Source organism: Tiliqua scincoides, chromosome 1, assembly GCF_035046505.1.
Source record: "Tiliqua scincoides isolate rTilSci1 chromosome 1, rTilSci1.hap2, whole genome shotgun sequence".
In the NCBI taxonomy this organism is placed as follows: Eukaryota; Metazoa; Chordata; class Lepidosauria; order Squamata; family Scincidae; genus Tiliqua; species Tiliqua scincoides.
Window position 1 is genome coordinate 52519743 of NC_089821.1, and position 12343 is coordinate 52532085.

The following is a 12343-nucleotide window of genomic DNA, read 5'->3' on the forward strand; positions in this document are numbered from 1 at the left end:
TTAGTGTTAATATTTTGATTTTGCATTGTAGATTTGAGTTGCACCATTTTCTGCTGGTAGTATTATCTGATCCTAGAATGGAAATATGTTCAATAATTCACTCAGGCTTTTAGGTCTATACTGTTTATTATTATTTAGCCTCATAGAATTTCTGAATATTTTTGTTGCATGTTCAAAGCCTTTGTCTCTTATTGCTATTAGCTGAATGTTCAGTCTCAGGAGACATTCACTTCATGACATTTGATGGACGCAAGTATACTTTCCAAGCTACTTGCCAGTATATTCTAGCAAAAAGCCTTTCCTCTGGAAAATTTGCTGTGACTCTGCAAAATGCTCCTTGTGGCCAGGTAAGACTGAATAATGAATGTATCAGTTGTTTGAGAGGAAGATAACTTTGTGTGCAGTAGAATGTGTGCAGAGATTATTTAAACAAATCTGTTGCCCGAATATGCACTGATCCACCCCTTTCGTCAGTCACCACTGTCTTCTCTTTGTCCTCTCCTGTCTGACTGTTTAAGATGGGCTTGGGGATGGAAGCACAACTCAGCAGTCTCAGAGCACCCTCTGTTTTTCCTCCATATCTTTGTTGCTCCTGTTGTCTCCTTCCACTTGTCATCCCCCCCCACCCCCAGCTTCACTGAAACAAACAGGCTGGGTAGAGCATGCTGAAAACAGAGTCCTCTTCCATTCCAACTCATGTTCTACCCAACCTTGTTTGTTTCTGTGCAACCTGGAAGAAATAGAAGCTGCATGTAAAAGCAAGGAGGAATGGAGGTATTCCACCTCCTTCTCACCTGTCTGGCTTTCTAGCCAAGCAGGCAAAAGGAGGAGAAGGTAGAACAATCTTGTTTTGATCACTTGTTGAAGTATAAAATCAGAACAGTATCATTATGCTTCTGCCATAATTGCTTGTGGCAGTGGCGCTGGAGGAAGAAATGGATTACAGCTACCCAAATCAGTCATTCTTATGGCTGGCCCAGATATGTCCTGCTCCCCACTTAGTGGCTCTCTAAATTGTTGTAGCCTCTGTCTTCCTTGGGGGAGGGGACATAGCTGAGTGGCAGAGCACTAGTATTAGATGCTGAACTTTTCAGCTTGTCTGCATCTTTACTTTCCATAAATGACTGTGCATACATTTCTTGCATACCTAAAAAGTGAATTAACTGTGCATCCAGTGACAAAACTTGGCCAGCAAATAGCATCTGGTTTTGTTTGTTACCATCTTCTATGCACGTATTAACCTAGTTTAGAGCTTACTCTTTCCCACTGCAAAGTGGGGGGATGAGGAAGGGAGCAACCAATTCAATACAGGCCACGCCTGCCTAGTGCCAGTGCGCACTGTTGCTAATATGCTGTAAGGCATGCCTGTGACAATCTACGCCAGTCCGGAACCAGAGCAGACTTAGTGCGAGCTGGTGCTGAACCAGTGCCAGACGGAGGATGGCAGACTACCACCTGGAGATCCAGGTGAGCACCAGGCAGTGGAAAAGTAAGTGTGGGCAGGTGGAGGTGTTCTGGGGTTGGGGGAGGGTGGGGGAAAGTGTAGTGGGGAAGAGAGGAGGGCAGAGATGGTGGCAGGCCCTGCTGCCATATTCTAACCTCTTTCTTGGCCAGGGAGATCCAACATAGGTCTCTTTGAGTCTGCACCCGCTCAATAGCAGGCACAGATCTGAGGAGACCCATCGAGGCCACCTGGGGCTTACACAGTGAAAAAGAGCATAAGCTCCCTTACCACAAGTAGCCCTGGCATTGCTTGCCAGCCCAGCTGGATAGAGCTGTAGCCCTGGGTGCTGCAGCCTTTGGTGCTGGGAAGCATAGGATTGGGCTGTTATGTGGCATTTTACCTCCACTTCAGTGGGTGGGGCTGGCTGCTGTTGGAAATGGAATACCAAGTGGACTTTACTATGCTCCAATAAAGCAATGTTTATGTTGGCTTAACAAACACAACGTGCATATGGATCTAGCAGGACATTTGCAACCTTGCAACAGTCCCTTGCATGTGGGGGTGATGATGGTGCCTAGTTTTGAAGCTTTTATCTGTTACAAATTCTGAAATATTGATGTTTGTCTTAACTTGTACAGTACAGTAGTTCAATTCACTGATAGTATTCACAAGATAGTAGTATAAACCTCGTGGCAGTTAAATATGGTAAATCCAATCTTTATCTGTTCTCAAAAGAGCACTGTCACATGTAGTGGTTGCATGACTATTGATTTCTATGTTGGTGGTATAATAGATTTTGTAATTAAATGTTCAGCAATACAAGAAGGAGACCTTTTGCCAAGAGAACAGTGATGTTATTTCAGCTGCTTTAAAAAAAGTGTATGCTCTATCTCTGTTGCTAGGTTTTGTTTTTTTCCACCTGGTTTTCCTCAGTGTTATAATATTCTTCTGTTGAAGTAATATACCTTAATAATATGGCAGTATAATAATATGTTTCCCTCCTGTGTTCATCTCTTAATTAATAAGTAGATCCTAAGAAAGGAATTGCTTTTCATTTTTAAGACCTAGAGTGCCTTCATTGTATGGCATATGTTCTCCCCAAAACTCAAGATTCTTCCAATTGTTTTATGTACCAATTGAATAACCTGATTATACATCACCTCGTTAAAGACATTCAGTGAAGATTATCCAAGAGTAAAAATTTTTTTTGAAATTTTCTAATTTTTCTGAGTGGTTTGCCAAAAAGAATCTAAAAATAGATTTGACAAATGCTTTTCAGCCACACTAGATGCTGTTCCAGAACCACCATTCAGAGCGTGATACCATAGTCTTTCGAGACTGAAGGTTGCCAACTACAAAGGCACAAGAAAGCAGATTAATTTAACAGATGTTGCTTAAGTTAAACTTGTGTTAGGGTTACATGGTCATTAACATATTCACTTGAGGTGTTGAATTACAAGGGCTCCAGTAAACGTCTCGGGTATTGGGCTTCTGATTATTATTTGTGACAATAGCCCCATAAACATCTCTTAAGACAGAAACATCACATTTTCTGAAATATGAAACTACCAGTTTCCTCATCCATTCAGCTGCTGGTCCAGTAAGGGGAAAGCAGATAGCCAGAAGGGTTTTGTGCATGCTAACCACTAGGTGCTACTCACTTCGGTTAGCCTGCCTTCTCCTGATGACGTCTCTGACAGTTATTTTAATATTATCTTATTTTATTCACATCAAAATGACAACGCAGCTGATAATTATTGTATATTACACACAAAAGCCACAACATTTATCAGCTAGTAAATCCTCATCCACACAGACATCTGCCTGACGTCTAGGTGTGCATGAGGTACCAATGAAGGATGGACGCTGTACCAATTATGGCAATCTTCTGTAATTTGGCTGGTGTTATTGCCAGGGCATCCAATTGTGCAAAGTACTCATTAAATTGTGTTGATATTGTTCCTAGTGCGCCATTTACTATCAGCAGCACTTTTCCATGCATCTAGATTTGTGTCAATTCTATGCACAGGTCGCGGTATTTGGATACTTTCTCCTTTCTCCAAAATTTGTGAGTCGCCAGGAATGTAATTACAGTGGTACCTCGCATAACAAATGCCTCGCGCACCGAAAAACTTGCAGAACGAAAGCGTTTTGCGAAGTTTGGTAACTCGCACAACGAATTTTTATGACCCTTGCTTCGCAAGACGAATTTTTTTTGTTTTGCTTTGGTTTGTCTTAAGGGGGGGATCTTCATGTCAGTTTATGATCCCGTTCACCCTAGTAAGGGGAGGATCTTCATGTCAGTTTATGATCCCGTCCACCCTAGTAAGGGGAGGATCTTCATGTCAGTTTATGTAAGTAAGTCCCATTGTGCTTGCTCCCAGGAAAGTGTGCACAGGATTACAGCCTTCAAACTCCCCACTCAGCATCCCCCCCATCGCTCATTCACCCTCTCACTGCCCCATTTCCTTCATGTTCCCCCCCCCATGATCATGGCAAAAGCAAGCAATTGAGTGCACCTGCTCTGTCCTCCCCAGCTTAGAGCACAATCCTGTGCATGTCTCCTCAGAAGTAAGTCCCATTGTGCTTGCTCCCAGGAAAGTGTGCACAGGATACAGCCTTCAAGCTCCCCACTCAGCATCCCCCCCCGTTTTTGAAATCCTCAGTACAGTATGTATGCCTTTAAAGAGCACTTAATAAACACTTTGTAAACCAAATTTGACTTTGTTGTGACTTTTCTTGCCCATAGGAACGCATTAATTAAATTTCAGTGCATTCCTATGGGAAAACGCGCTTCGCAAAACGAAAAACTCGCATAACGAAAGGACTCGCGGAACGGATTAATTTCGTTATGCGAGGCACCACTGTAATGTATAATTAATAATAATAACAACAACAACAATAGCAACAACAGTATTTATATATTGCTATTCAACAAAATGTTCACAAAGCGGTTTACAGAGAAAATCAAACAGCTAATGGCTCCCAGTCCCAGAAGGGCTCACAATCTAAAAAGATGCAGAAGAACACCAGCAGTCAGCCACTAGAAAAGACACTGCTGGGGTGAGGAAGGCTAGTTACTTTCCCCTTGCTAAATAAAAGAGGAGCACACACTTGAAAAAGTGCCTCTTACTCAGTTAGCAGCAGTTAAACTTTGTATGCGCATCCACACAGTTTCCCAAATAAGCAGAAAGAAAGAAATCCTTCCTGACAAAATTCTTTCTTCTAGTAATTGTAACTTTCATAACACGGACTTGAGTTAACTATCAGCAGCCGCTTCCTCATAAACAGCGCCTCACTCACTAGACCACTTAACAGAAAGTCTTATATTCAAAATCCTTCTCATCATAACCAACTACCAAACCTAGTGATACTGTCCATGGAAACTCAGATAAGGTTCAATTGCGTTGATAGCTTGCCTATTTCACTTTCAGAATGTGCTTAAGCAAACATTTACATCAGTCCAGACTCACTTGTTGCCTGATGAGTGTTTATGTCACCATTCCTGAGTCTCTAAATGACTGTATTCTTTGTGATTCAAGAAGTTGGAATCTTTTCAGCAACCTAACCTTCCTCTCTCCAGAGTGTGCTTGCATGTGATGGAATTATAACATTTTAATAGAGATTTTTCAGAAAGGACTAAAAAATATAACAGTCCCAAAATAAGTAGTTTAGGCTAAATTTCCATTTAAAAACCCCACATTTTCTATCCATTGTCACCATCCCATGTTACAAACACTAGGTGGAAGGGTGCTGTCTGGGGGAAACTCACCTCTCAGAAGAGCTGAAATCAAAACCACAGTACTGTCTGCAGAGTGATCAGGTGTGACAACCTATTACATTACCTTCGAACATATATTAGGCAGGCAATGAGTCAAAATGCAAAAGAAAGATAATTAATCCAAATGGGGAAAAGGGAGGGAAGGTAGAAAAAGTACAAGCAAGTTGATGGAAAATGCCTGAACTCAGCTGGATGAACACAAAGCAGAAGCTTGACAGAATTGAAACAATAACAAGTAATGCCCAGCTAGAGTGCTGCTTAAGAACAAAGCCCACAATCTCCAATGCATTCACTAAACCAGTAAAATTTGCAGAGTTGTTTGGGGTGGAAGAAAGCAAAATTAATTTCTTAATGCGTCTAGCTAAGATTACAGTTACTATCACTAGCTATTCAAGTTATCTAAGAACCCAATCTTATCCTTCCCCCCCTTTGATGCAGTCATGCCAAAAAGGCATGCACTGTATCCAGTGGGGGATGGAGAGATCAAGGAAAGGGGAATTATTTTGTTAGCAACCTTTTAAACTCTGTTCCACTGACATAAACCCTTGTGTGCAGCAGTGCATCCTTGCACAGGACTGGGCTGTCAGGATTCCTGGTCCCTGCTTTTATTGGATAGTGGGTGTGTCTTCCTTGAACCAGCATCAGATATCACAGCAGAACCTGGCAGAACACCCATGAGCATCTGTAAAGTTAAATAACTTAGGTTTCGTGATGTTATAGAACTGCCTTACTGGAGGAGTGAAACTCACTAGGTTTCTCCATCCTATCCATTTTACCTTGACAGAAAGATTTGCTGCTCAGGCAGCTGGGCATGTCTACCTCTAGGCAGACTAGGTACTCTGAAACAGTAACCCCACATGGCTTGCTGGTAAAGGAATTTCAAACAAAGAATGAAAAGCTACTGTAGGAAGATGTTCTAGTTGCTTTTAGCTGCCAAACCTGCACCAGAGCTTCTGGGGGAAGTTTGAAGTGTTCAAAAACAACAAAAAAAAATAGGCCAAAAAATGGGGGGATGATGATGGGTATTATTATTAATGTATTCTAGTACTCTCTAGTTCATATAGTTCGTCATCATATTTGTTTTAGGGATATTGGAAATGTTATGGTTCCTTGGGTAGATCTCATATCCATACTCACCTGAATTTTCAAAGTTCAGGAAGCACAATCCAAATCTGCCCTGTCTGCCTAGAAGTTTCATAATTGGTTTACTGGTTTCTCCCTCATTACGGTGGATGCTATGGTGAATCCACTTGAGCATTGGTTTCTATTGTAATTTGGATTTTTTTTTAAATAAACTTAATGCACCAGAGGCCTGTTCAGGAGATACATCATCCCTCTGGATAATTCTGTGCAGTGTGAGATGAGGAAATACCTCAAATCTACCACCTCTCTCCACACCAATCCTGCAAGAAAATATACTTCTTGGGCAGATTTTCTGAATTGCAGATTCAGGGAGATCCCATTTTCAAAGAAAGTGCAAGGTATTCATTTATTCACTTCCCCAAACAACAGGATGGAATTGGAGGATATGAATGTGAAGGCTTCTAACCCTACTGCAGTTGAAATCCCAGGGATGAAAATATCACTTGACCTCACAGCTGGTAATGAATGTTCATGGCAGTATAATAAGTGTGGCCATTTATGTGCAACACTAACTCTGTAGTCACTTTACCTCTCTGGTTTTTGCATTTCTTCCCACTATTTGGCAGGGCTGGATGAATAGTTAGATGAAAGCAATAACTATTTGCAGTTTATAATGCCACATTGAGAGCCCAATACTATGAGCTTTTAGTGCTGGTGCTGCAGTCACAGTGCCAGCGCTGGGTGTCGTAAAAGTGCTCTGAGGAGTTTTTACACTTCCAGAGAGTAAGCGGCGCCAGTGGGGTGGCCTGTGCTGTCCTGTGTGCGCTGCATCCCGGCTGCTGGGGCAGGTGAGTGTTATGCTGGGTGGCAGGGAGGCAAGGGTGTTCCAGAGGCAGGGAGAGGTGTTTTAGGGTGGGGGAGGTTGGAACGGGGGCAGATTGGTCCCAAGAGGGTGATTGGGATGCAGCTTATCCCCCATCCTAGGTCTGCTGGCCCTATACAATGTACAGGAACAAATGTTCCCTTTTCCTGAGGAGACCCACTTGCTATATTGCAGCACTGGATATAGGACAGACCTGGCAGCCCTGCTAAACCAGCACGGCATAGGATTGGGCTGTGATTCAGTTATGTCTCCTTTTCTATTTTTCAATGATCAAATGTAAATGAATATTGTTTGAACTCTGAACTTTTTGATTCATAATTCATTCTACCAAATTCTTCTAAGCCACCATCCTTCAACTTATTTTTAGAACCAAGATGGAGCATGTATCCAGTCAGTCAGTCTTATTCTCAACCAAGATCCTAAAAGACAAGTGACTCTGACTCATTCAGGAGATGTTTTGGTTTATGATCAGTACAAAGTTAATCTTCCTTATATTGATGGTAAGGAATAAGAAATATGGAAGTAAAATATTTAAGATGCAATGCTGTATATGTTGCCCTTAATATTATGTCAATCAGTTTAGCTTAATTTATTTCACTCATAGCTCTACTTCATTCTCTATTTCCTTCTTCCTTTCTCAACACAAGAGTCATCTGTCTCCTGCACACTCACTGCCTTTCACTTCTTTTTTAGTTTGTAAGCTACCTTTTAAAGTAGCCCCAAGGAAACTAATATAAAAACTATTTCAGTCACAATTAAAATAAAAAAAACCTTTCATCATAAAATCCAGAAATAAAGTACAGTACCAAAGTATACAAACACTATTCCCCTATTGTTTCTTTGCTTTTTTGATAAAGTTTACAATAAGTTTTCTCATCTATAGCTTGTCTCTCATGTAATTACTGATTAGTCTGTTACATCCAAAGAGGCAGACTACAGTAAGTGTATCTTTTATGATAACAAACATTAAAGCATTGAAGATTAAAAACAATTGGCTGATGTTTTGTTTTAGATTATTGTTAAAAATATTTTTTTCTCCAACATTTCTCTTCTAGATTCTTTTGAAATAAGAAAACTGTCTTCTGTATTCTTGCAAATAAAATCATATATTGGATTACAAATACTGTATGACTGGGAGGGTTTGAGACTCTATATTCAAGCTGATGCTAGATGGAAAGATGATACAGTGGGACTTTGTGGAACCTTCAATGGAAACACTCAAGATGATTTTTTGTAAGTATAATTATAACATAAAAGCACATCTATTTATGCTCATAATATGTACATACATATACATTTTAAACATACTCAGTCTTTCATGACTGGGCTCTATACAAGACTATAATATTTTTTTAAAAAATGAATGCCATGGTCCAAACTCAAGCTCAAGGCACAAAAATCTCTAATGCTATAAAACTAGACTCTAAAGCAACTAAAAATAAAACTGAAAACAGAGGCTAAAAAACAAGAATTAAAATCTGAAAACTAAAACTGAAAACTGTGACTAAAAATTGAAACTAAGTAGAACTAAAAACTAAGAGCTAAAAACTACATAATTTGGTCCTTAGATGCAAGTATTAATGGGATCATTGCTGGTTATATATAGTCTGTGTTTTTCAGCTGCTTCAATTACTTCAATACTGTCTGAATTTTAGGTTATCATTTGGGGCTCTTTAGAGAGTTCTGTGTAGAGACTCTTTGATGGTAACAATTCCGTACTCTTCAATCATATGCAATAGTGGCAATGAGCTTAGGCTACCCTCCAAGGCATCCTTTAAGCCAACTGTTCCACCTTCATTTGTTGTTCTTGACAAACATATTATTAGTCTAAAAAAGAATTGCCAGTTAAGATTTCCTTGGAAAAAATACTCCATACCTATTGCGTGTTGTGTGGCTGAGTTAGTTTTTTGTTAATATAATTAATCGTGGTGGTGGTAGTCACAGCAGTAATCACAGCAGTAATAGTAAGTCCTGCCCAGAGCAGAATAATCACAAATTTATCAAGTACTTCCTTGTGGAGGAAAATATAGAGCACCTAAATAAAAAGGCTTATGCATTCCCAGTAGGGGATAAACCACAAAGGAACATTTTGAACTAAGTCAGTGAACAATTCAACTCTGTTAATTTAATGGATTAGGATTGTACCCACCATTTTAATGAGGTCATTTTGTGACAGTGTTATTTATCTTAATTATTTTTGATAACAAACAAGATCTCCAGTAGGAGTGCCGGAAAGTATACCTCAGCTTTTTGGAAATTCCTGGAAAACTTCATCATCCTGTGGTCCTGAGCATGATAATTCACCGGTAGATCCATGTGATGTTCATCTACAAGCAGGTGGGTTGGAAGATTAATACAGATTGATGTTGATGGGCACGATATATGCAGTGGTTCTCAAAATTTTAGCATTGAGACCCACTTTTTAGAATGACAAAAGGGTCCCACTGGAACCCACTTCTGTTGGGACCTACCAGAAGTGATGTATTAACCTGGATGTCATGGTTATGACATGATGTCATGGCTAGTGATGTCATGGCCAGAAGTGACTAATCAATTTACATTTCAAACCTAATCCATGATCAGCCAAAGGTCCCATTACACTGTGCGCTCATGCTGTTATTTTGCTTATTTCAGAATCCAAACATTCCAGCCTGGAAGTCAAAGCAGAATGTTATCTTGTTATCTGGTGTGCTCCCTGGGGCATTTGGTGGGCCGCTGTGAGATACAGGAAGCTGGACTAGATGGGCCTATGGCCTGATCCAGTGGGGCTGTTCTTATGTTCTTATGTTCTTATGTAATGCAGACTTAGATCCTTCTCCAACCACGCAGCCCTCTCCCTTTTTCTGCATCCCATCTTTCCACCTATTCAGGGCAAAGCACCATGCCTCTCTCCCACTGGGAGCCCACCCTGCCCAGCAGCTGTGTAACTTTCGTTTTTAGCTCTGTATTTTCAGTGGTGGCTGAGCTAGGTGCTACGCAATCCACCTGAAAATAGGTTCTTAACCCACCTAGTGGGTCCCGACCCAGTTTGAGAAATACTGATAATTTGTCAGATGTTTAAACTTGTATCTGACAACTTTCCTTTTTGCCTTTTAAGCTTTAATCCTAAGCATATTTATTTGGAACTATGTCTTGCATGTCAATGAAATGTAATGAGTAAATTCATGTAGAAATAAAAGATCAATCAGATAACTAGGATATTTGGCATTCTGACCCTAAATATACAGGTTGAGTCTCATTATTCCTGAGGGTTCCTTTCCAAGAACTCAAGTGGATGGCAAAAAAACTAAAGCAAATCAATTTAAAAAACAAAGTCCCCTTGCTCCAGTGATTTAAAAACAACCTTGCTAACCTTTGTGATGTTAAGACAGAGTAGAGTAATTAAGCAACCAATCCTTCAATCAGTCTCTCTCACTTAGAAAGGCCTTCAATTAGTCTCAAGACTTCAATTAGTCTCTCTCACACTTAGAAAGGCCATCAGAGTGAGACCCTCCCTTCACCCAGAGCAAAGAGTATCTTTCTTTCATGTACTGGGGGGCTGGGGTTTCTTTGAGTGAATGCCTGTAGAGAGGGAATGATTTATGGATTGTCAGCTGGCTGCCCTCTCTCCCATTAAGGAGGCTATTGTTAAAGAACTATTTTCCTTTAATGGGAAGGGCCCTTCCCATTGTCTTAAAATAGAAAAATCTGTGAATAATTAGGTTATACCTGTAATCACTTGCATGACTATCTCTCCACAAAAGTAAAAAGCAGTTTTTTAAACTGTGATTTTAAAGGAATGGATTTTTTCCCCTTCTCCAGAGATCAGCACTTTCTTTCTCATTTGCAGTGGCCATTCGTGTTGAGTCAAATCAGTGTATAAAAAATCCGTGTATAACAAGGTTGGCCCTGTATTTGTCAGCATATTTGACGACATATTTTGATGTTGCATCATTACAACATCAAAAGGGCATAATGTTTTCAGTGCTCTGGTATAGCTGTTGAAATACCACATTCTACTGCAACTGATACTGAGGAAGGCCCCATGGCTTTTCACATGAATTTGCCATTCTACAAATTCTTGGTTCAGTTAGGCTTCAGTTCTTTGCACATTTACATGGGAGTAAGTCTTGTTGAACTCAGTGGGACTTAGTTCCAAGTAGACATGCATAGGATTGTGCTGTCAGTTTTCTCTCAGCTGTCCCTTTGCCCCAATCTCCTGTTGTTTGTCCTATTTGTATCTCCTGTTGTATGTCTAATGTATCTCAGTCAGGTCATTATTGAAATATAAATAGTAATAATTCTGTTTGTATAGGAGGAAAGATAAAAAGTGATTGCTAAATGAAGCATCTTTAGAAAACTCCAACGTAACTTCTTATTTTAAAATGTGCAGACAATTCTGCCCTTGGCTATGACTTGACTATTGTCAGATCAGATAACATGAAAAGACAATGTTTCCTAGAAGGGAATTTGGAGAATCTCTAACTAAAACATAGTTATTTCTCTGTATTACTTTGACAGCTTCTTATGCAACAGAAGCTTGCAGTATCATTACAAAAGAACTCTTTGCCCCGTGCTATTCCTTTCTGAGTCCTCTTCCCTATTTTGAACAATGTAGACGAGACACCTGTAAATGTGGGCAGATCTGTATGTGCTCTGCTCTATCCCATTATGCCCATCTGTGCCACAGATTTGGAGTGATGATAGACTTTCGGAGCACAGTTTCAGAATGTGGTAAGCAGTTTTATAACCTGGATTTAATCTGTTATTAGTTGTCTTTAGTAACTTATGCAAATTTCAAGTCCAGTATAAATTCAGAGGAGCCTGTTGAACATCTGAATAAATTGTTCAGGGATCTATGTTTTATCTAGCAGGGTTTTGCTCCTTTCACATCTGAAATGACATTACTATGGTAGTTCTTCAAAATACTTTATACCATTGTTTTTTCTTTTGCCTTTCTTACTGACACAACCATAGTTAGCAATATAAAGGAGATGTAAACTGATTTGAGTACAGTATTATTCTACTTTGTAGTGTGAACATGAAATGTTAGAAAAGGGATTCAAGCTTACAGTGACTTGAAAGTAAGAAATAATTGTATAGCAGGAAGTATCAACATTTGTACATTGCTGGTTGTGTGTGGGTTTTTTTTTTTAATGTACTGTCTTTGTTA

General features: G+C 39.9%; 1 protein-coding gene across 1 annotated transcript in view; it reads left to right on the forward strand.

Moving 5' to 3' along the window:
• Window positions 1-12343, forward strand: part of OTOG (otogelin) — a 136267-nt gene that overhangs the window by 24756 nt on the left and 99168 nt on the right. Inside the window, exons 14-18 of the mRNA XM_066619402.1 lie at window positions 202-347; window positions 7559-7691; window positions 8247-8424; window positions 9404-9528; window positions 11692-11904. Of these exons, the coding sequence (XP_066475499.1) occupies window positions 202-347; window positions 7559-7691; window positions 8247-8424; window positions 9404-9528; window positions 11692-11904 (795 nt within the window). The remainder of the gene's footprint in view (window positions 1-201; window positions 348-7558; window positions 7692-8246; window positions 8425-9403; window positions 9529-11691; window positions 11905-12343) is intronic.